Source organism: Epinephelus fuscoguttatus, linkage group LG18 (assembly GCF_011397635.1).
Source record: "Epinephelus fuscoguttatus linkage group LG18, E.fuscoguttatus.final_Chr_v1".
In the NCBI taxonomy this organism is placed as follows: domain Eukaryota; kingdom Metazoa; phylum Chordata; class Actinopteri; order Perciformes; family Serranidae; genus Epinephelus; species Epinephelus fuscoguttatus.
In genome coordinates, this window is record NC_064769.1 from 13,207,397 (window position 1) to 13,233,177 (window position 25,781).

The 25,781-nt window shown below is 42.7% G+C and overlaps 1 protein-coding gene across 2 annotated transcripts in view; it reads left to right on the top strand.

Moving 5' to 3' along the window:
- Window positions 1–25,781, top strand: part of LOC125906236 (mucin-5AC) — a 45,654-nt gene that overhangs the window by 4,028 nt on the left and 15,845 nt on the right. The window contains exons 2-3 of one of the 2 annotated variants that reach the window (XM_049604726.1): window positions 3,741–7,575; window positions 10,400–10,474. In XM_049604726.1, coding sequence (XP_049460683.1) covers window positions 4,604–7,575; window positions 10,400–10,474 — 3,047 coding nt within the window. In that variant the 5' untranslated portion in view covers window positions 3,741–4,603. The remainder of the gene's footprint in view (window positions 1–3,740; window positions 7,576–10,399; window positions 10,475–25,781) is intronic. The other variant, XM_049604727.1, reaches the window with a different exon arrangement.

Below are 25,781 nucleotides of genomic sequence, written 5' to 3' on the forward strand. Positions count from 1 at the left end.
ACCCCTGAGGGAATTATCTGGCTCTTTAGTTAAATGCCTCAGTGTTTACCAGCACCAACAGTTGCAAACTCTATCTGTCTTTTCTATTGTTGGTGACAACTAAAGCTGCAAAACTGAAATATGTGTTGGCCTGCTCAGCCATGGCGTTCACCATTAGGGCGATAACTTTATTTTGATGAAGAGAAAACAATTGGTAGAAAGGCTCTTTGTTTCAAGATGCAGGTTTTTAATATTTTAATACCCATACTGGAGCTAGTGCCTGGTGAAATATGGCTCGCCGTGACGGCTGACTGTAACTGGCCAAGCTGAATGCCAGTACACAGTCATAAACAAACAAACCAGCATTTACATCTTGCTGCTATTACAAAAGTGTCTGACAGGAATAACAATGGTTGTGTTTCACTGTGTTGCCTCGGGTATATAATGAATTAAGAATCGTAATTTAATTTGTGTTTGTTTGTGTAATTTAATTTGCTGTTAAGCATGATCGGGCTTAAGATTTCATCAGTCAGAGGGAGCTGCATCAGTAACACTGTGTTTAGCTCTGGGTATCAGCAATGAAGGAATTTTCATAGCTCAAGACAGATCCCAGACCAGTGAGGATGATGCCTTTACATGCTTTATTTACATGCTTTACTTATTCATATACTTTTTTTCTAATAACAGTTTGTCACAGATAGATTGTGGTTGACTTCTGCTTCAGCGTTGCTTATATATGCATGTGGATCTGTTTACATACAAATCAGTGTGCCTGCAAAGTCCTTTATGGGCTTACATCTGCATTTTTTAATGTGCTTGCTGGTTTTATTGTATCAAATAAAACCAAACATCCCCCTGTTTGAGACATCGCAGTGCTGCACACATTGCTTACCCAACAAAATATTCATCTACAGGCAACTCTCAAGGAGTTGCTCCTGAATTTGAGATCCCTTTGGACAAGAATGCAAACACCACAAAGGCTCCTGCACATTTACATCTGTTCTGTGAGCCGACTGCATTGTAAATCCCTCTGACAGAGTGCAGGTATAACTCTTACCCTTCCTTTTGCTCACAGGGCCAATAACTGATCATATAGTTTTTCTTAGTTCCTCTCCAGTTCCCCCTTAAATGCCCTGACACGCTGATGCTCCTGATTTACCACTTCACTGAACCCTAACCATGACATTTCCTCTGCTGCCAGGGGTTGTTCCCTCCTGCTTTGCTCCCTGTCCCCCCTACCTCCGCCTGTCTGTCTCCCTCCGCCTCGTCTCCCTCCTACTTATTCAGATTCCTACTCCTCTCAGTTTGCTACGTGTCTCATAGCATCTCTAAATATAACCAAGCATGTCTACCTCCACTCCTTCCTCTTCCTCTCTGTGCCTCCTCTTCATCTCAGTCCTGTCTGACAAATTTAAGCGTGCCTAGACAATCCGATCTGACATGCCTTTACATAACAATTCAATCCACAGCACCTTCCACCTCCTCAGCACAGTGAGACCCAAAGGTGTGTTATTGGCATGAATGCAATTTTCAGCATCCCTGAACTCAGGATCTTATTAAATCTGCACTACCACAATCTTGGCTTCTCGTGTTTTGCATGCATCAGATATGTTTCTCGGCGTCAGCATGGCTTAGCATAGGGAGATCAGATGTGACCTTAGCATTATCATCACACACACACACACACACACACACACACACACACACACACACACACACACACACACACAGGGAAGAGGATAGGAGCCTATACTCATAGTAAAGCCTTCTCAGAGAGGTAGGCAGCTAGCAAAGGAGTCTGTGGTAAATCTTAAATAATAACCGAAAAGAGTTATGACCCTTGCTGGCATTATGCCGTCGCACACCTTCTTCCTCCTGCCTGGTGATTTATCTCTCGTCTGCCAATAAAGCTCAACATGAAAATGTCACGTGTGGAAAAGAGCTGGCCTCAGCCACAGGAGTGAGCCCATGCAGCATTAAGACGGTCTGGATTCATTAAACTGTCAGCGTAAATTTTGATCCAAAGGTAGTTTGCGGGCGGAGAGGGAACTGTGGTGAGGATGGGATATGGGACCGAAAAAAAGAGGCAGCGGTGGGAGACTGCAGCGAAGCAAGTGGTGGTAGAGGAAGGAAAGATGTAAGTGACAGTGGTTGGGGGAGAGAGAGGAGTCAGATGGAGGAAAGATAGAAAGAGGGTAGAGTCAGGATGACACCCCATAGAATGAGTAAAGGTAATGGTCCTGCGACTGGTAGATGAAACTCGGAGGAAAATCTGTCAGGGTGAATGTTGAAAGCGGAGTGCTTTTTACAAGAAATGGGAAGACTGACGACGGGAGTGAAATGGGACACTAATGAAAAAACAGGAGGAGTGGAAACCCAGGGAGAAAATCATCAAGGTCAAATGGACAGTGTGGATCAATAAAATGCTATATATATACATTTGCTTTTGTTTTAAGCCTCTGTAGATCAAGATTCAGTCCTCCTTAGTGTCTCCCATTCGGTCCTCTGCAGCTCATCTGTATGCACTGCAGTGATAAGAAAGTAAAATGAAAAGGAATCCTGTGGTTTGTTTCCAAATCCAATAATATATCTGAGTGTGTATGGTTGATATTTCCCCTCAAGACTCTGTCAGCTGTGACTTTAATCATAATTAATCCTAATAACCATGTTTTTAAAGGGGTTGACGGTGGGGGCGCGGTTGTGACAAAGATCCTCCTCTTCAGAGCCGGGTGAAAGAAAGAGGGGAAACAGAGGAAAACAGTGGACGTAAATAAAAGTGGCAGCCCCTCGGGTATCTCTCTCCCTAAATAACCTGGGAGCTGTGAAGGAGTCACTAATTACCCCTCCCACAGAGAAGAGGGGGGGAAACAGAGTAACGGCCAGTCACACTCGCGCACAGAATTAGCCCGGCCCTGTCAGTGTCAGGGGCTATCACAGGGAGATAACAAGGCACAGATCCATAGATCGTGTAAGGCAAATGACAGCATCACGCCCGACTGCCAGTGGCACAGACAGGAAATGGAAGTGATATATATACGTATCAAGGCCGTAGATCGTCAAAAACAGGCCGCGGAATCAGTGTGACGAGAGCATACTACTAAATACAGCGAGGCAGACAGACTGTCACACAGTGACCAGATGAATCAGAAAGGATGTCACCATGGCAGATCATCAAGGACTGATAACAGGGCCACAGACTGTTAAACATGGAGGAAAAGAAAAATCTGTAAGACACACGCACATGAGGAATAACAGTCACAGTGTGCGCCCAGGAGCAGGAATAACACTGAATACCACCAGAACGGCTGCTACCACAACACAGCTACTTTAAACAATAATGTTAATGCATCCATACAAAAGACAGGCATTAGATATTAAAAAAGGGAATCACAGAGAGAGGAATATCAAATGCACATAAACCATAAGTATCCCCTTCAGCCAATGTGAATAGGCCCTAATTATAATCTCTCCACTTGTTTTCTATGGATATTCTGCTATCACTGATGATATACTGAGTGACTTTCCTATATACTGTTTTTCTTTTGCCACCTACATCCTTTCATTACTTTTTCTGAATTCATGTCTTTTTTTCTTCCCTCCTGCGCTGACCCCGCTCTCATGCATTTTTAAAATAGCTGCCTATCTTATACCTCCTTCAATATCCCGATGAACGAGCACATTGTATTTCAATGGAAATGCAATAATATGGAAACAATTACAGTCCCTTACTCCTTGTGTCTCTTTCTTTGTCTTCTCTTCAGGAACTCACGCTGTCTCCAACCATGAGAGAATGAGTCACTGAGAGAAGAGCTGAGAGAGGAAAGAAACCAAGAGCGAGAGTGATAAAATCAAAAGGAACGGAGGGAGAACAAAAAAAAAAGTTGAAACAGATAGGCCATTATGGGAAAGTACGCAGGCCCATCCCATACTTTGGCCATCCAATCTCCTGAGGACCCAGGGGACAAAGCAGGTGGAGAAGGAAGGGCCGCCAAGTAGACGAGCCAATGTGATGGACACGGCAAGGATGGACAGGCTGCATTTTCTTCCTCCCTGCTCATTTGCCAGTAACCTCTCTGGCCTCTTTAAGAGTTCGTCTCCCTGGAAAGTTAAGGAGAAGTAAGGGGCAAATGTGCACAATTTCAGAAGACATGAGAGAATATTGACACTTCTCACATGCTCATTTTAAAGAGTATTTGATGCTGCATATATTTATTTTTGTACAAGGGTAAGATAAAGGCTAACCCAAAGAGGTTAGCATTCATCACAGTGATCTTTACTTAATTTTTACTTGCTGTGCTTAATATTACTACACCTTGAACTGTGAATATGGTAATCCATCCTTTCTAGAGGACAATCTTAGTTGCAAAGGAAGTCCTTGGTGTATAGATTTGTGATAACCTGAGCAGCTGCACACAATCCTATAAAGAAGTTTATCTTATGAAGTCTGTTATGTGATGACACTGGAACTCAGTCAATCAATTGTACAGCTCTCTCACTGTTATAATGAATATATAGTAAAGGGGAGATCACTTATCTTGTTGACGCACTGACACAACTAGGCCTTCACAACATCAAACTGCCTGCAGAGCCTGTGGATGTTGGGGGAGCGAGAGAGACAAGAGAAATGGTGAGCAAAGAGCCCAACCACTTGCTCACAGGCCAAACCAACGGCAAGAGCACCTTGGCGGACAAGCTGCCCGGGACAATGACTGTGCGCTCTGTGCTGCTCAATCGAGACTCCCCAGATATCGAGAGCCGCCTCAAGCGCCGCCGCAACCGCACCCACCAGGTCCGCTTCAAGGACCTGGAGGATGGCAGCAGCAGCAGTGGCAACAGTGGAACAGGAGAAAACAATAGCCATCAGAGGCCTGCCACAGACTGTGACAGCCCACATCCTCTTCGCAAACACAACAGCAGGTCCCCCAAGCCATGGATGGACAGGGATGGGCTACGGACTCAGAGTCTACCTGGTCAAACCTCTGTGGTGGGGGCTGTGCGTGGGGACATGGCAAGTACTATAGAGGTGGTGGCTGCTTTCTTAGCCCGAGCCCCTCCTCATCCATTGACGCCAGGTCCCACACGTCGATGCTGGGCACCACCACAGACTAACTCTCTAACTTTGCCAATGACACGCAGGCCCAGCACGAGCACCAGCACAGCCATCCAGACCTCCCCATGCCTGAAAAAGCCCCAGTCCCTCTCTTCCACTCACACACGTAGCCACAGCCTTGGGGACTCAGTGGGCATGGATGGGGATGATGAACATGACTCTCAAGACGAGTATCTTACGCACAACCATGTGTCAGGGCCTGGGTCCAAGGATCAGAATGGTCCTCCTGGGCCTGGGGATCGAACTGCAGTGGAACGGAGATCTAAAGCCTCCAGGACAGACATTAAATCAGCTGTTAGTGTGGTAAAGAGCTCCAGGCACAGCTGTCCCCCTTCAGTGCTTCACAACACTGAGCCATTTCACTGTTCCTCTGCATCCTGTCGAGATGGCCCCAAGCGTCAGGGAAGCAGCACTCCCTCAGTGGTCAGGAGGAGAAAGCGACTGAATCGGACAACAAGTGATCCTGGAAAGGAAGTGCACTACTGCACCACTCCTACTCAGACTGAAAGCCCCTGTTCATCCCCACCACCCACCAATACCAAACTCTGTACCACTCAAGTTCAAACTGAGAGCCCTTCCCCACCTCAAAATTCAAAGTATTGCACCGCCCAAAGTCAAACAGACAGTCAAAATAAATCTTCATCTTTGAGTGACAAACAATGCACAACTCAAATTCAAATCACCAACTCTCGTCCAGCCCTACCTCCGAATGCTGAACAGTGCACCACTCAAATACAAACAGACTCGCCCTGTCACTCTCCTCCAAATCATGAACCTTGCACTACCCAGACACAAACTTGCAGCCCCTGTGCTTCCCCAACTCTGATAGCATCACCCAGCTCCATGCAAATTCAATCTGAGAGTCCAGTATCGCCAACTGTGTCTCAAGACCCTCCCACCACCCAAGTAACTACTGTGCCTTACTGTACCTCTCCTCCACCTACAAGAGCGCTGATACAGACCCCTGAACACTGCGCCAAACCACCTTGCTCCTCTCCAGCCAAGCCAGCTTGCACCACCCCACCCCCACCCTTAGCATCATCCGTTCCTTGCTCTTCTTCTGCACCTACTGTCGTCCAGCACCCTATCCCATATTATACTGTTGTGTCGCCACCTACAACCCCCAGCACAGCTCTTGTCTGCTCCAGTCCTCCCTCAGCTGTGCCCTCTTGCCCCACCCCAAAGTGCACCTCCCCTATCCCAAACATATCATCAGCTCCCCCAACCTGCTCCACTCCTACCCCAGCTATAACCCCCAATATAACTCCCATTGACCCCATCAGACATCAAACCACCACCCTGAACGTAACACATCAGCCAACACACAATGAATCAATCCCTACACCTCCTACAAATCTAACACCCTGTACATTTGTAACTCAAACTGCTCTGTCCTGCACCTCCATAACATATTACTCCACCACACATTCAGTTAGTCACCATGCTCCACACCCAAATTCCACTTCACCTTCCTATGCCACTCTCATACAAACCGTGTCTCATTGCAACATCCCATGTCAAGCTCTGCAAAATACCTCTTCTGCCAACACAGGCATAACCCCATACTCCTCCCCCGTCCCCAAACTAAAATCTTGCACTTCTCCGCCTCCACTTGTGAAAACATATGTGTCCACTCTTCCAAATGCACAGCTGTGTACAACACCAACTAAAGCTGTTCCTCTTTATTCTTCCACATTTCGCGCTGCACCACCATACACGCCCCCCTCTCAGGCGCCCTACCACGCTCAGGATAAGAGGGGCATTCGACTTCCACCTCCTCCCCCGCCACCTCCACCTTACACACCACGCAAAAAGGGAAGTGAACCGCCAGGTCCTGCAATCCGAACACCCATGCTCAGGGCAGACAGCAAGGCCAGCAAGAAAGATAAAGACGGAGAGAAGGAGAAAAAGGAAGATATAAAATGTACAGACTCGCCCAAGCTCTGTGAGAGAGCCAGCTCTCTGAAGCACAGAGCTCAAACTCCGCCAGTTGCTGTGATGAAGGGAGAGAAGCAGTCCTCTCCCTCCTCTCCTGCCAAGGCCTGTTTTAAGTCCAGCTGTCTCAGCTCAGCCCAGGCTCAGCTTGGGGCGCTACACAAAATGCTCTGCTCAGGACCCAACGCCAGGCCCAACACCCCCAACAGTCAACACCCTCTCCCTCCAAACCAACAGGGCTGCTCTGGAGCCAGGGGCTGCTCTGCTTCTGGGGAGCGGCCTTCAGCTGGGCCCCTGACTGCCACCCAGGCTGACACACTAAGACAGGTCCAGGAAATTCTGGGAGGGTTGGTGTCTGGGGCAAGGTGTAAACTGGACCCATCCAGGGTGACAGAAAAGCTCCTGGGTCCCAATGGACCCCTGCACGACATCCGTAGCCTGCAGACGCAGCTCCACAGCCTGGAGGGGGTCCTGGAGACCAGCCAGAACACCATTAAGGTCCTGCTGGATGTCATTCAAGACCTTGAGAAGAAGGAAGCCGAGAGAGACGGGTGAGGCAATATTTCATTTTGGTCGGCAGTTTACATTGTAGGAATTGAGAGGTAACACCTGCATACTAACTCCACACCACAAATCTATTTCAGTCAATATTTTAAGCTCAATCAGACCTTCATCAGGTCATAATACATATTACATTACATAATAGCATGCCTCCAATATTATTATAAAATCATAAACATGCCACCACTGACATTAGTTGCTCTAAAGGCTTTTCATACTTGCATTTAATTAGCCCTGGACTGACCTAAGGCCATGTTTAGACCGACTTTGGCCAGCCCATCGACACAATGGAGGTGCCAAGAGTGCTCCGGCAAAAAAATGCAGGGTTGCTATGAGACGTCACTCAGCTCGTTGCTGCTGTGGCCAATCAAATACTTGCAAGTAAATATTCATATTTTTATATGAATTGCTTTGTAACATGAACTACGTATTTTTACTGTTTTTTTAACCCGTGATCGTTATGATACTGTCTCATAGTACTATACACTGCTGTTCAGTATTTTGGCTTCTGATAAGCCTTCATATTCATGGATCTTCGACTCAAACTGCCTGTTCTGGTTTGTGTTTTATTCTCTCACCAGTACCTGAAACAACACACCCACACCAATGCAGCCTCTTGTGTTTTTTAATGCTGGGCTGTTTTCCAGGAATGTTAAGGACTGAAATGTCTTCTAGAGCTCACTGCACACAGTTTAGGCACACAGTAACCGTGTTGCAACACTTATATTGGACAATGAAACAAGCGCATCCTTACTGAACCGATGTGAGAACTGTTGGAGACTGAATTCACACAAAATGATCTTAACCATGTGTTTCTGGTGCTAACTTTGAAAAGTCAAAGGATAACCTCAGCTCTAGAGTGGGGTTTAGTTTAAGGCTCCACGCTCACATATATTAGCCCGAGTATTAACTTTGCTAAGACTGTTCCTGGGTCAACTTTCACAACACAATCCACATTTGAAAGGTTTAAAACTTTTCACATCATAGGGCAGATCACCCAAAACCTCAGTATTATTTTTCACAACTTATGTCCAAGGTGGTGTTCAAAGGTAGCGCTAACAGTACTGTGAAATGTTGCATAGCCCAAAGGGGTTTGAAAGGGGTTTGTCTGGGTTTAAATGTTGTGTGAAAGCCCTGGGCCAAAAGAGGAGCTATCCCACATTTGAAGTTGTAAATGTGAAATGACTGGAAGCCGTAGGCTAATGGAGCTGTAAACCCAGGGCTAACGGGCCCTCTCAGCCCAGGGCCAAGTGACGTGTGAAAAGCCATCTGGTGATCTGTGGCCAACTTCAATAGTCAGTCTTCGCTTTAGATAGATAGATAGATAGATAGATAGATAGATAGATAGATAGATAGATAGATAGATAGATAGATAGATAGATAGATAGATAGATAGATAGATGGGGAAAGAGAGAAGAACAAACAGCAGAACTTTGCCTAAATTATGAGCGCCTGGTATTTTGGAGACCTGGAAAGTAAATGTCAGCATGTAGCCTAAGTGCCTGCTGTTTTATTCCCAGACAGTTAATTTCTCAAGTGAGAATGTGTTTCTCTCCGCACACAAAACAAAGAAGAGGCACACATTATAACGCGATCATAGCTTTGCACTAAAAAATTGTCTTCTCTCTCCTGAAGTTGGGTAGACAAGTGGGTTGTTACAGGCTGAATATTCTTCAAAAAGGGAATATCCTCAACCCAGCGGTAATAACCTCGCTGCATCATGTGCTGTGAAAATTACAGATAGATGGTCGTTGTGCCTAAGCTTTGCTGTGATGCAGCTCCTCTATTTATAGCCAATCCCAGCATTGTAAGCGTTGTAAATACTTTGGCAACAAAGCCGGGCGGACACAACACAATGTAAATTTGGTGAGAATGAGAAGGCAAGAGAGGCAGAAGTGGGTAAAACAGCAACAGAAAGAGAGGAAGAAACACTAGATTGACAGAAGGCTGGGGAGCGTCTGTAGTTATTTTTATGAAGTCTCATGTCAGTCATGCAACTCTCGATCTCAACCCTTGATTTGCTGGAGGATTTATGTCATGTCAGACCACAGGGAGCGGTTTGGTTTGCACCCATTTCGCAGCAGCTCTTTCCTCATGCATGTATGCAGCAGGCGGGGATAGATAGAAATCAGTATTTGGATGTTATCATGTTGGTGGTTTCAGATGCGCCATGCCTCTTAGTGTAAACCCTTTACCATTCTCATCAAGTCTTTAATTAATCTGCTTCCTACATCGTAAGCTGCTTAGTAATTTCTCCCGCCTTATCACACCAAAATAGTACATGATGTGGGGATGAGAGAACTCTTGGATAGGACGCAGAAGACATGGACGGATGTGTGTCTATGAATCCATGGAAAGGCTTGACTGATATCTGAGCAGTGTAATCCAAATCACACTCTTAACACTAATGCCAGCTCTATGCTTTGCAGAACATGTGACTGCACGGCCTTCTGTCTAATAAAGTGACATATCTTGCGTGTTCCAGTATAAGAATTCAGTGATGGGGCTCAGTCTAATGCATGCAGACTTGACTTTTACCTCATAAGCATTGTTTTATGCCTGGAGTGATATAGTGACTCATGGTTTTACGTAACAGCCGGAGCCTGTTGGAAGGGGTATCGTTCATTAAAAAATGATCAGGGGTGATTTCGGAGTAGATTATATTGGTGTGTTTGCAGGGGTGTGTGTGTGCCAGAAATACGATTCAACAAGGGAAACGATAACCTGAATATGTCTTTGCGGGCTCACACAAACACACACACACAAACCGTCACTCTTTTTCCCCTGATATGTCATCTCTGTGCTTTTCAACAGAAGACATTCATACAGGACCGGACAGGACATTGAGAACTGTGGGACCTGCAGGGACTGCGCCTGCATCATCTACAGGTATGCGGATTGATGTGTCCTCCTGCGAGTGAGAATTTCTGCATATTTATCACTTGCTTTACATGTGAGCACCGAGAGCGCAATGCGTGTCTCGGCACACAGTTATGTGCATCACGCTGTCATTTTGAATCAAATCAGTTTTGGGAGTTCAGTTTTATGGCTCGTTAGGATTGTCGTTCTGCTCTGTGTGACAGCACAGCACTTTGAGTATGGCCACTCCTGGCACAAACACCGCTGCAGGTTTGATCACTTAACACAGTTATTATTTATTAAGACTTATCACACACACACTCTCTCTCAGATTTAATGAGGTGAACAACAACACAGATTTAAGTTGTGTGCCCACTTGGTTTCCTCCCTCCTCCTCTGCTCCTCTCATTTTTTTTACTCTTCTTATCTCTCTTTTACACACACAGATGCACCCAGTGTCAAATACACAAACACACACGCAGAGTTACTGCATAATCATTCCGCTCTGAGATTTGAATTGAAATCAATCAATTAACAAACAGGATTTCACACTTTACAGGAGGGTGAAGAAAGGCAAAAAGAAAAGTGTGGATTGCTATGAAATTGAAATCCCTGCCTCTTAGTTGTAAATGTCAAAATTGCAAAGAGAAAAGGGAGGGGGTTATTAGTCGAAGAGGCAAATCTTGCAGAGGGAGAGGAGAAAGAAATAGTGGAGAGAGGAAAGATGACATTCGGCGTGCTTACGTGCACAAATATTATTTGATTATCTCTGGATTAAACCTGGAGAGCCTGACGCATGAAATAAGTCACTGAAAATGCTATATCTACCTTTTTTTTAAATGGTGATGTTTATTAAAACTTCAGACAGAATTAAAAAATCGTAAATGGACTTGCTCTTGTAAAGCACTCAAAGCACTTTTACACTACAAGATTCAGCTATTTATACACTGTGTGCCACCTGCTACTCAGTTCCACACACCGATGGCACAACCATCGGGAGACATTTGGGGTTCAGTATCTTCCCCACGGACACTTTGACATGCGGACTGGAGGAGCTTGGGTTCAAACCAGCAGTCTTCTGATTAGTGGAGGGCTCACTTTACTTCCTTAGCCACAGGCACATATGCAATTTTGATTTGCACAAATGATTTCCTTTCTGTAATATATATTAAACATCCAGCTTTTACAACAATTAATTTATATCAATTGTGCTTTTTCATAAAAAGAAAAATATACTTTTCCTATTTTCTTTATTTATGTTTGAATAATATTTTACATAAGATTTTATTTACATGTGTGTTCTGTATCTATATTACATTTACATTATATATGTATACATTTGCATATTTTAAATATATTGATCTGTTGCATTTTTCTGCATTGATTTATTTATTTTTCGCAAGTGGCAACCTCCAGGCCTGGTCACATGAGGCTGGCTGTCAGAACCAGTCAATCCCCACTGACCCCACTGTTAAAACACCCAACATAACAGCAGCAATAAACATGTTTATTGCTGCTGTTATGTTTACAGCCTGGTACAAAAACAGTTTTGGTCTCTATAGCTAATTTCAACATTTATTAAAACTGTACACAGAGTGAATTTTATAACTCACCTGTCTACATTTTATTAAGGCTTAAACTTGCATCTTAAAGGGCACAGCCACATCACTAAAGTATATGAGTCAGATCCAGCTCGCTCCTCCACAGCTCCACCCTCTTGTCCAAATATTGTCACTTCTGACTTCAGAAATCCAAGATGTCGACGGCCAAAATGCCAAACTTGAGGCTTGAGTCCACAAACCAATGGGTGACATCACCCTGGCTATGTCCTTTTTTTATTGCAGTCTATGATTTATTGCTGTCTTTTTATAGCGTATTTTACTTCAGTATATATTATAAATTGTATTATAAGCAATTATATTTGTCAAAATAATTGATAGAGTGTTTGACCTTCAAATCTATAAAAACAATGCACTGTCTACTGTATCATATTTAATACAAACATTTTCACAACAATAAAGCTCCTTCAATTAAGCAAATTTTGCTTGAAATTTTGGTTAAAAATACAGATCTTACCTCAACTTTCCTCAGTTTTTGAAAAGTGACTTACTTTATAAATCATGTGCAACAAGGAGGCCATCTTGAATTTGGTAACTAGGACCTCCAACTTCCTGCATTACACTGATAATCCTCTAGGGGGCAGTTAGCATGAGCCAGATTGTATGCAATAGGTTTGTCAGGTAATTATTGATCTTGTCTCAGAAACAAATGGCGTTATAGGGTTAGTGCAGCACTCTGATCATTTAAACTCTCATGTAAACACCTCAGAGGGGTTATGTCAAATTATGTCATAAATCTGAGGAAGCGTAACCCAATTAACGGGCCAAGATTCATCATCAGTCTCTTTAATTGTGGACTGGAGCTGTGAAATGTGCCATGCATACTTCCTAGACTGATTGCTCTCAGTGATTTGATTGTGCATACTCACCTACTCACTCATTTATTATTTATTACTCGGCAACTTTAATAAGGTGTTTCCTGTAGCTACAACACATCCTCGACATTAACCTGATTGTCAAACAAATTCAATTATTGCTCAAGTTTAAATTACTGTACAGCGCATAAATGATTCATTCTAATCTGGTTATTTTCAGTAATTTATTTATAGTGTGCATGCAAACCTCCTCAATCAAGAAACAGAGAAGAGGAAGAAAGACAGTGGGGGAGGATGAGGAGAAAGACAGTTGAGGATAAGAGAGAGGAAAAAAAAGATCTGTGAGAAAAGATCTGAGATTTAGAAATGAGAAAAGAGAAAGAGAGCAGAGGGAGCAGGAGCCTGTAAAGAAAATGATTCATTCAGAAACTAAATACAGCTTCATCTTGAAAGATTAGAATATTACAGTGAGGGTTACTGCTCAGGAATGTCTGTGTGAAGCAGAGATAGTATCTCATCTTGAAGAAAGGGAATACGGAATACAGATGATGGCTGAGAGTTACGTGAGAAATATTAGACTTAATATTTCACTGCTCAGTTGACGTCTCAAGCCACTGTTTTATGGTCAGATGAGGACTTATCGCTCAATCGAGCTGTCGAGTCGACATGCTTCTTTCATGTGTGACAAGAGGATTTTCCTGCTTTAGAGGGGAGGAGATTTTCTTTTCTTTGAGGCTCAAGTTGAGCTGAGTCTAAAAAGGAGAATTTGGCAGCAATAGAGGAAGGTGTTGGAGGAAGAAGAAAAAAAAAAGATAAAGTGAAGCCCGGAAAGGAGTGAGTGATGGAAAAGCCATAAAATCTGACAGGACAGATTCCATCAATTAAAAAGCTTCTTGAAGAAGTCTTAGCCCTCAAAGAAAAGCAGAGCTCAGCACATCACACAGTATCAATCTAGCTGAAGAGCTCAGACAGCAATATATTAAGAAAAAAATGGAAATCATTTTCATGCAAGAATTTCGTCCTCTCCCAATGAGTAAAAAATTGACCCGAGTAAATTTAAAGTCACACAACTGCATTTTAAAGCTACTTTAATCAATATTTTCACATTGACAGTAGATCAAACATTTAATGTGAAAGAGGTTGCTCATACAGAAGTTATGAAGCCACAGATATTATTATCTAACTCTGCAGTTCCCTTCTAAGTGACTTTCAGCTCCTTGTTTTGGTTTCTGGCCACACAGCTTTAATGGTTAGGTTCACTCTCATAGCTCTCATATCATTTGTTTTCGACTACAGCAGGCAGAGATGTAAACAAATACATGATTACATATACAGACAAAGATACGGTTGTGTAGTTCGCAGTAGAATTCACGTATTGAATATAAGCAAAAACATATGGACACCTGATGACACTGATGATGTCTCTCTAGCTGAAATGCGTCTGTGACTATATGATCTTTGCCAGTATGGAGCACCTTTTTTATATTGGCCAAGATTTTTGGAGTTGTGCACACTGCTGTTTTTCATTATAGTTATATAGTTACTAGTTATTAATTAAAGTTGCGTAATTAGTTACAGTTACTACGTACTTCTCTCAAAAGTAAATGAATTACTTTACCAATTACTACACATAAAAGTAATAAGTTACTAGGGAAAATTAACTTTTGTGTTACTTTTAAACAATTGCTTCAATTCTCTTGTTATTGCACATATAGCTGTAACAATGTGGTGCTACTGTGGCACAGTGTGGGATGAGACAATTATCAGTGATTGTACCCATTATCACCATGATGAGCAGTAAGTAGCCGAACAATAAAAGACTAAGAAGAATAGAAATGGTACAGTTATTGATATGGTATGGTTGTTTTAAACCTTTACTTTACTGAATGTACAGAACAATTACTGTATTTGATATATACTGTTGCCGTAATATAAAATTACATATACAGTGATAGAAGACGTTGGTCACCCACCTCTAGAGTGGAGTATGTAACAGCTAAAGAGACAGATATTTCCCTCAGGGGTTGGTGGAGAGCGGAGACCAAAATGACTCCAAATGAATGCTAATGTTGCCCCGTGTCTGCTGGATGTATAAATAGGCAGCAGTTGCTAACAAGTACCTTATTAACATCATCAGGTGATGTCATAGGGTTGAGCCAAATCTTCGGAATGAGACAAGCATACGTTACGGATAATGTACTAACAGGTATCATCTGAGTCAGTATCTGTACTTTGTGTAGCTGTGTTCAATCTCTTCCTCTTGTGATTTAAAAAAGAAAAAAAAAAAAAAAGGTCTAAAGTTCAATTCTGAGGCTCCTCTGTAAATAGTTTTCATCCTTTTGATCTTCTGATCAACCCATATCAAATTCAGGTTTTAAAACAGCTTTGATTAGCCTCCACCCTTTTCCTTTTAAACTCTGCCCAATTTTGGTTGTAACCCCGCCCAGTCAAAGGACAGATACAGACACAGATAAAAGTAATGATATACTCGCTTTTCCCTAATGTCGACATTAGCCCCTTTTACACTGCCAGATTTTCCGCGAATGTTGGGCAGTTTTGCCGGCAAGCTGCGAGCGTTTAGTCACACAGAAATGGATTGGCAAGTTGATCCAAGGTGCCCAATTTTCCGCCGTGTAGGGGTTAACGTACTGGCGGGACCTTTTTGGTTTAAAAGGAACGAGGTGCCCTTCCGCCACGGGAGGGGCTGTTGATGACTTGTGGGAGGAGCTGTTGATGACGCCTCACGTGCGACCCACTGGCGGTGGATAAACAGGAAACAGCTGATAGCAGGCGAGCAGCTAGTAGCAAGAGGGAAACGCAAACCTGACAGACACTGTAAAGATGAGCAACTGGGAAGACAAAGAATTGCGCGCCCTCCTTGCCCTCGCAAACGAAGAGGCCATTAACTGTCAAATGACGGGGACGGTGAAGGACAGGCCAACTTAGGAAGGAGAGAATCACCGAAGGACTGATTAGCCGCAGCTTCCTTCGGAGTACGTCACTATTTACGTCACACGCTGAGCTACACATTTTGTTGCCCGATTTTGTTTTTATACTGCCAATGCTGAAAGAAAACTGATTGGGCTTTCCTGCAAATTTACACAATTCCTATTTAAAAAGGGCTATTATGTGTACAGCTTGTTGTACTGCCCCCAAGTGGCCAAAAAATGAATAAATAAATAATTGAATGGAGTTTTAAATTTTATTGGTAATCCTTAAGCTTTCAAAGAAATCATGTAAGTCGTGATTGTTTGTTTAAAATTGTGCACAATACATGGCGAATATTTCCATTAGTTGTAAAAAAAAAAAAAAAAAAATGCACTGAAAAACATCAATATTTAGTTTGAACGTGTTTGTGCATGAATTAAAGTCTGTATGATAATATCAGACATGTAATTTTTTTTTGTTTTATTTGATTAGTTGTTTTTTTTTATTTTAATCAAACAAAAAAGGGGAAAATCTATTGTATCTATTCAAAAAGGGGGAATAGCAGGAAATTGCAAACATTAGTTTAAAAAATTCTAGACAAATAAAAGTCTAAGAAAAAAAATATTGATATGTCAAGTACAAAACTATTATGACACACAACTATTGTGTCACTGTGTGTTTGCACACGGAGCTTTGTTCTCCAGTCGCTCAGGACATCTTTCAGAGCAGAGCTTATGTAAAAATGCTAATGACACTTAAAGCATGCAAATGTAAATACTAGTGGCTACAGAATGTAACATTTTGAACATTTTGTACTCAACCAACACTCATAACGCTTCATTTGTTCTGGTTTTTAAGGGTCTCACATTACATGAAGAATAATGCATGATGTATCTGATGTTATTTATCCGGCACCAGTGGCACATTAACTGCATGTTAATACGTGAATCTGATTGTGTGGTCGTGCACAAGTGTTAATTAGTGAGTGCAGTTGTGATTTTCCTTTCTGCTAATGGCGAATGTGCCGTACGGAACAAAGTAGGGTCTAACAAGGAACTGTTGTGCTTAATCCCCGAGGAGTTTGCGGAGACGGCAGCCTAATCAGATCTGTACTGTGCTGCTTTATCTCTGCTACTGCTCTGTCTATTGCTCGATCACGCATTTCGCTGGAGGAGCTCGATGGGCTGCTGCTCTGAGATGGATTAATGACTCTCCGGACCATACGTTTTCAGCTAAACTATGAGTCCACTAAGAGTTTTTTCTTTTTTTTTCCCAAACACAATCCGTCATCGCCTTCGCTGAACAGCAGATAATTGAGGAAAAGCTTGCTGAGGAAGCATTCTTGCTCTTTCTCTCTTTCCTGCTAGCCGACTGTTATCTTTGGGGATGCCACTCACGCTTGTTTGATATCTGTACTGTGGCCTCGTTTCACACTCGCATTGTTTTCTCTCTGTTCCTCTCATTCACAGTCTGTGCAGACTCTTTTAAGCATCCTATTTGTCAATGAATGCCTCTTCACATCAGCGATATGAATATGCATGCCAGGCGCAGTGGTGGTGGTGGTGGTGGTAGGGTGGAGGATTCCTCTACGGAGTCTCCAAGACTCGTAGGACGAGGGCCGCAGACTGATCCATTGGGAGGGCTTGAGACGAACATTTTGTGACAGCGCCTACAGAAACAACTCATCACTCGCCATTCTCACCACACACCCATCATGAATCAGCGCTTCCTGACACACATCTCCACTGACACAACATCGCATGACGGGGCCGGATACTCGCACGCTGTCCTTCGATTGCAATAGACCAGAGAGTGAGTTGGTGGAGCATAAGAGACTCCGCAGACTGGGCACTGGGAAGGAATTTGGGATGACTCTTAATGCATCTCAATAGCTCCAACTTTTTTTTTTTTCTCTCACCGTGTATCCCTCATTCACTCTCCTTCCTTTTTTTTAAACTCTAGTGTGCAGTGAAATATTCATCCACATTAAAAATTAATCACAGCGGCTTTAAAAGATTTTAAAAAGTAATAATAGTGTTAAAGGAGACCTGGAGACATCTCACCGTTGGCTCGGCGCGGGTGAAGGATGGCTGCCAGACACATTTGTCCGATAGATCCCCATGATGGAGCAGCGCTGCACATCTTGCATGGTTAAACAGGCTGTGTAATATAGCCTGATGAGTTTCAGGGGGAATTAAGTGATTGCGTTATAAAATTCACTGTTCAGGGAAATAATATGCAGCTTCTTTGTGTGTCTGAGTCGAGGGAATATGAAGTCTTACTCCAAAGTGGAGAATCTAGTAAGAACAATGTATAGTGTCTTTGCTGTCACTCAAGTCAGTGTTAAGAGCAGTGGGCTGCGGTGCATGGAGCCCTCATTCACACTACTCCTGCCCTCTATAATGTGCTTCTGTCTACTTCCCCGTCTCTGGAGTGCTACTCCTCAGCTTGGGCTCACTTTTCCTTTCACTGCCTTTGATTCACTTTCTCATGTGGCCCAGAAGGGCATAGCAGTCCAATTCAAATACTCTCCACATGGTCCCAACACTGGCCTATAGCTACTGACAGCTCCTCATTGTCCTGGTTTTATCCGGAGGAATACGGTACTTTACAGACATCAGAAAGAGGCGCCTTTTCCAGTAGATTGCTTGTGTCACTTCCTCCGCTAACCCCCCCCCCCCCCCTTCCCTCCGTTTTTCTGCGCTTTGAATATAAATACATTTCACACCTAAATGGGGATGAGGGGAAGTGGTGCAAACTCACAGCCCCGGATTGGGTGTAGGAGCAGCAGGAAAGAGGGGTGAGAGGAGCGTCAGGGAGGAGGTGAGGAGGAAAGATTGCCTCGGCAGCTGCTTACAGCTTTGCTTTCCCTTCCACGGCCAAATGAAGCAGAACCCGAGGTGTTTCTGTGCACAGTTTATTCAGGGAAACCAACATCTGCACTATAACATACAGTGTGCAAATGAGCAGAAACTTGTCCAGAATAAATCTGTGCCTCGGTGTGTGCACATTCTGCTGAGTTCCTCTGAAACACAGTGATGTGTGAGCAAATTATAGATGAACTTCTCATGTTAACGGTCACAGGGATATTTCTGAACCTGTATCCAGCCTCCAGCCATTCATTAAACATTGACAATTCTCTGCCATTATCATAACAGGCAGTGAAAAGACCTGACTGAATAGAATATAAAATGAATTCCCAGGGAAATACAGAGGTTAAGAGAAGGGAGGAGAGGGAAAGTGCATCTGTATTTGAAGAAGCAACAAAGCAAAAGAGATAGAAAGACGAAATAGAACAGAGTATACATTTCACTGACAGAAAAATATACGTGTGTGTGTGTGTGTGTGTGTGTGTGTGTGTGTGTGTGTGTGTGTGTGTGTGTGTGTGTGTGTGTGTGTGTTTGTGTGTGCGTGTGTATGAAAGACATAGAAGACATAATATGAATTTTAAAAGCAACTTTTAAAAAAACAAATCAGGCAGCCAGGTATCCATAGAAATGTTGTTTGTATTGGACTGTTCTGCCCTTCACAATGTACATTCAGTGCAGTTCAGTCTTAGTGCAGAAAGTAGTTTGTCCTTTACAAAGAAAGTTAAGATGTGGAGGTCAGGGTGGTGGATAAGCAGGTAGAGAGACTGACTCTCATGCATGAGACTGTTCCAGTTGCCTTAACCACGATCTTTCCGTAACAATAGTAGTCAGTGCTAATGAAAATTTGAAAACAATATGACAATATGAAAGGGGTCATACGTAGTAATGAACCTGCAGAGAATTATCAGCTGAATCTGCAGCTCCCCTCAGCTTTACAGAGCTTTATATTGATTTTCAGGTAATTGTTTGTCCAGCAACTTTACAGTTTGGTTAACTCTCACCACTCTGATAATGTAGTTTTTGGCCAAAGCAGGCAGCTGCTTTGGCCAGCTTACAATAGCATACAATATTATATTATATTATATTATATTATATTATATAGCTTGCTCTGTCAATCGGTCAGTCCACAAAAATTTCCACAACCTTTGGTGATCACAGTTTTTGCCTAAGGAGACTGACATTTGGCATTGTGGTCATGCCAGTGGCGGCAGGGGGTGGGCAGTGGAAGTGATTTATTGAATAAACACATATTCTGTAACTCCCAGATGCATTCACACTCTTGCCCAAGATTCTTTGGAAAGATTGGCAAATGAGGCAACACATGGATGCATGTGCATACGTGGTTGCAGCTCGTACAATTTCAGCTTGTTCTCACTCCCAGCTTGTCAAACACCACCATACCATGCACAGAGGCAACTTTTCGGGTGTGTCAGTTTTAGAGACAACAGGCAACGACACAACTTGTCAAATATCCTCGCATTTTCACTTGACATCAGCATCAGACGCGGATGACAATTAACCTTAAAAGGAAGTGTTCAGCCAACGTTGTAAGTTTATTTTGAAAAAGACTGAATGCATGTAACGAGCAGAAACTGTACATTTCCTGTGAGAGCGTAAGTTTATTTTGAAAAGACACAATGCATGTAACAAGCATAGATATTATTACTATATATTTTGATGAAATGTCCACTGACAAAGCGACGGTAGTTGACAAGTTGAGAATGCGTTGGCCATTGTGTGCTTGCTTCAAAAGTAGGAAGCGTCACATAATTCATAGGTAGGTTGTTGGGGTGGATGGAGAACATGTGTGGTTAGGTTCAAGAAAGAGAAACACTTGTGTTGAGATTAGGGAAAAAATCATGGTTTTGGTTAAACGTTAATAAGGTAAACTCAAATGACTTTTAAAGCAAAGGAAACAGGAACAGGATCGCGCTTTTGTTCTCTTCAGTAGCTTTCCACAGTTACCAAAGAGTTTTAGTGTAAGTATTATAATACCCAGTAGTGGAAATGGTAGATGGAACAATGTCACATCGTTTTTCTGATGGCTCACAATGCCACCCAAATTGTCGAAAAAATGACCCACTGGACCAAAAGGCCGTATGTCCAACAGCCTGGAATCCTGAAAACAAATGTGCTTTGCTCCAAAAGGCAGTTTCTCTCAGTTTTTCTTTGTGCTTTGGTTTAGGGATACCAGGCTGTCGGACAAATGGGCTTTTGGTCCAGTGGTACATTTTTTGGACTGTTGGGACATCAGAATTATGAGCCGGAAAATATGGGCAGTCTGCCGGGACAACCAAAGTCACTGTGGAAAACAAAATACAGTCCGTCTGTGTTGTTGGTAGTTTCCATGCTGTGAGGAAATGGAAAGCGATACTGTTGTCTTTGTGACAGCAGCACAGAGGGAAGGAGTTGAAAAGTTTTCTGTTTCCACTTTTGTTGAAAATGTAATCTGGATTACATTTTGCTTCCTCCAAAGCATATTGTCTTATTTCTAGATATGGTTGCATATGGGAAACGTGGGCCATATATAGAGGCATAAAGTGGCATATAGATGTAATTACATTACAGAAACACATTGAATTGGTTTTGTTGAAAACTTGAGGGAAAAAAAAGTATCAAAACGAGAGTTCATATGATGAACTTAAGATGAACTATCTAAAACAAATACATCCATAATATTGTAGAGTGTTTATGCTTTAAAGAAAAAAATAACCTTTATAAATCTTAGACAGCAAATACTCAAAAACTACCTAGCTCAGTCAATAATGCACTGATTGAACCCTGGGGTTAAGTCTCTCCAGCCAAACAACATCAGGATAATCTGCAGACTGCAGAGCCTGGATTTGCTTTTCTGTGATATTTCAAATCGCCAGGTTGTCCATATCTGACAGGAAATAGATCCAGACAGATTTCCTCCTCACCGTGTACCTGAAACCAAAAATACAGAGAAAGAGAAACAGAGAAAGACGGAGATAAATAGAAACCGACTGAAAGACACAAGAGAGGAAAATAAGAGCTGGTGTATTTTCAGTTTAACTGGATATGAGAGGTTTCGTTCCTCTAAAGAAAGATTTGTCAGATTCTTGACTCTGACCTTTTGCTAACAACCCTGTCAGAGCTTTCAGACCTGTGTGTGTGTGTGTGTGTGTGTGTGTGTGTGTGTGTGTGTGTGTGTGTGTGTGCGTGCGTGCGTGCGCACACGCATCGCTTTCCCCCATGGATGAGGCTGATAATGGAGAAGTGGTGTGTGTGAAATGTGTAAAGGGCAGGGCAGGCAGTTCTTCTGCAGTAATCCATCTTTACTTCAGGGCTGAGCCACGGAGCAACAGGCGCCTCACAGGGGAGAGGGAGAAAATACACTGTCGGCATCACTCTCATTCATACCAAACTACACAGACGAAATACTCAGCCAGCAGGAGCACAAGATTTTCACAGCGAGAAAACAAGAAAACAGAAATGACGAGTATTATTTGTTATGTATACTCTGTTTTTCCTCTTGCACCGCTGACAGCACGACAGTTACCAAAAAAAAAAAAAAAAAGCAGGCACAGTGGCGTGTGAAGTGTTCGCAGTGCATACATCTAAAAACCACATTCGTCTCAGACCATTCACTGGAGATGTGAAACTGTAACATTCTTATATGTCCTTACAAATGTGTATCCATCCACCCAGGAGTTTGTTTGTGTGAAGAAATGACAGATACAGGGCTGGGTGTGAAACAGATGAAAAAGGAGAGAGACACACCGAGAGAAGAGAAGAGGGAGAGCAAGAACCCTTGTTCATGCTTTTTGGCAATAATCACAGAGCCGAACTCGTGCCAACAGTGAGTGCCAGATGGTGCCCATCACCATTGTGCCATGCCTTTGAAACGGGGAGGAGAGAAGAAGATCAAGAGTGGCATGTGGAACAGGGAAGCACTGCCTAATGTGGATGATGTGTCATATAAATACTAATCACGCTAGAATCACACCCACAGCTAAATTAGATCCCTAAAGCTCTTCCACTAGCACCCACTCTCAATCTTCTCCCTGCTTTGGCACCGAGCGTATGTCATTATCAGAGATGATCGATAGATGAGACGTTAAATGCTGAATGCTAACACGTTCATTAATGGTTAATACATCATCTCACAGTGCTTCATAGTTCTAAGCATTTTTTTTTCATTTGAGTTGCCAGGTTGTGAGGAATGCTTTTGCATGAAGGTGGGCTACACTGAAATGAATTAGTTTGTACAACATGTCGTCCCATGTCATCTGCAGGCAAACATGTTAATAGCCGTACAGGCACGCTCAAAGGTAGGATGAAAAGTCATCTGTAGACACGATTATTGTTCAAATGAGGATGTTGACAGTTTCAGGCAATCTTTCTTCGAAGACAGTGCAGAGACAAGTTCAAACTCTGCTTATTTTCTCACCTCCACAGAGTTGATAGACTTTGGGGACTTATTAATTCCTCCATTTTTTTTACTTAATGATCTATGAATCTTTTGGGTACAACTAATGCGGGCCTTACACTAAATGACTTTTCAAGCAATTTCACAGTCGCAGACAAATTGCTAATGTCGGAATAAAATCATGAGAGTGTTACCTTAGTTGGTTCATTATCCTGATCATTTGGTATAAGGTGGTCATAAAACTCAGTCCCAGCTGTCTTAGGTCAGTCTCTTTCAACAAAATTACACGTTCAATACTATTGTATGTTTTTAGTCTTGGCTCTACAAATACTGAAGTTCAATGACGTCAATAGCCAATAACTCTCTCTAGCAACAAACAGGAAGTAGCAAACAAAGTAGACAGTAAACATGGAGGGGAGTCTTGGTTCTCTTGGACTGCGGAAAAGGAGGAGAAACGGGTGGGGTTGTGGAGTCTCTGTTAAATTCAGCATGTATCTGATCCACCTATCAGCACTTATTGTAATACGTAATTTTAATTTTTGAAAGGGTTTGCCTCTTAGTCCCACAGTCTAATCCCACTAAAATAGCACAGCCAACCAACCATTGTGAATATGACACCTTTTATTGTATGGAGTTATGTGTTTTTGCAGGCACGTAAGGAATTGTTAATATGTCATATTTCTTAAAGGGAGTTTGGTGTAATATTTTCCACCAGGAGCAGGATGGGGAATAATCTCAAAAAGAGTCTAGTTGTAGTCTTGCAAATAGAGACCCTGCACAGTCTTTGCAAAATCTTCGAGCGTGAGTAAAATCGCAAATTGTCTTTAGATGTGAGAGTGTGTCACACTTCTGTGTTTTCAAAGTCTTTTAGTGTATGGTAGGCATTTAATACAGCTGACCTCAAAGATATATCATCTCAGAAAACCTACATGTATTGGCTACAAACACCTAAAGCAAGTAAACCACTGTTATTCTTAAATATGTCTGTCATATATTTTTGACCTTTTTGGTCATCCATAGATTTAAATTTAGATATACGAAAAGAGACTGAGACTTGAGACTGTTGTTATCTGTCCCACATCCAAATGCTAGCGAGGTGAAACTAAAAACACCCCCCCCCCCCATGTGTTTATGAATGAGTGTGACAGAAATAAAGATGGATCCTAACAGCTAGTTGTTTTTGTCAGGTGGCAAACTGCCACCCTGCCGTCACACCCCTCTCTCCCAGGTCTCCTCAATAGCCACTCATCCATCAGAGCCTTCCGCTCCAGCAGCTATCACTCAATACCTCAGTGGTGCTGAGGACAAACAGGTACTGCGAGCAACCAGCCGTCACCTTTTTACCTTTTAATTCACCTCGACTGACTCACTGTGTAGTTCATTTATCATGTTAATGTCCTGGTGACTTTTAAACAAATTACAACTTAGAAAATCTCTGCAGCACTTTTGTGTCGACCCATCACTGAGTACTGGATAAATATCTGCTGCTGAAGAAAAATCCTGGCTTGAATGTTATGACAGACTGGGTGAGCACACCTCATCACATATGTTGCACTAAATTTGGCCCACAACAGCTCCAGGAGGCCGCGCACCAAATTTTGGTCCAAATTCCTCAATACCAGCACACAGCTATTATCAATACAGATCTACACTGATCTGAGTTTAACTGCAGGTAACAGGTTAACCATACAAGCCCACTTTACTGTTCCAAAAGTTTGCCTTCTTTCCGGTTTATAAACAAACCAAACTGCAGACCCGACTCCAGCGCCTCTTAACTGAACAAAGGTTTTCAGAGAGTTTCAACTCATTGTTGAGATTTTCCATCCTGAAATGTTTTCGTCTCCCCACTATAGTAACATCATGTTCAACTCCAGCCAGTTGTCTGTTAAAAAGCTGTAGAAAGCTGCCATACACTACATGCTCAGCACCAAACGGCAGACAGACACAGATATCGTCACAGCATTTAGCCGCTAAAGAGCCAGATATTTCCCAAAGGAGTGAGGAGAGACCAAACAGAGCCAGAAGCAGAGTGATTATTGGTCTGACATTCATTGGGTGGACAGAAACATAACTCCAAACGAATACTGTTGCTCTGTGTCTGCCCAATGTGGAAATAAGCAATTTCTTGCTAACAAGTTTATCGTATTAGCTTAAAGAAATAGTTCTCGTGGTGTTGGTGGCTTAGTGGATAGAGCAGGTGCCCCATGTACAAGGCTGTTTCCGCAGCGGCTCGGGTTCGAGTCGAGCCTGTGGTCCTTTGCTGCATGTCATCCCCTCCCTCTCTCCCCCTTTCACACTTGGCTGTCCTGTCCATTAAAGGCAAAATGCCCAAAAAATATCTTTAAAAAAAAGAAAGAAATAGAAATAGTATTATACTTCAATACTACAGATACTACGTTTTCATTTTGAAGATTCTTTCTACTGCCAATAGGATCAATACCAAAAAAGGGATCAGTTTCTCTCTTCCACGTTGTATCGATTTGTATTTCATCAAAGAGTACTGTCTGTGTAAATAAAGCCCTGTTGGCAGGAACACATCTACTGTGTGTACTGTACCTCTTCACTGCTGTTGACGTATTGTGTGAACTCAAACAATATACGCGTTGCACATGTGCAGCACACCACGGCGCGTACCCCTGACTAGTTTAAACTAAACATAACTGCAGTGATGGCTTAACAAAAGACGAATGAAACACAAGAAAGAAACCTGAA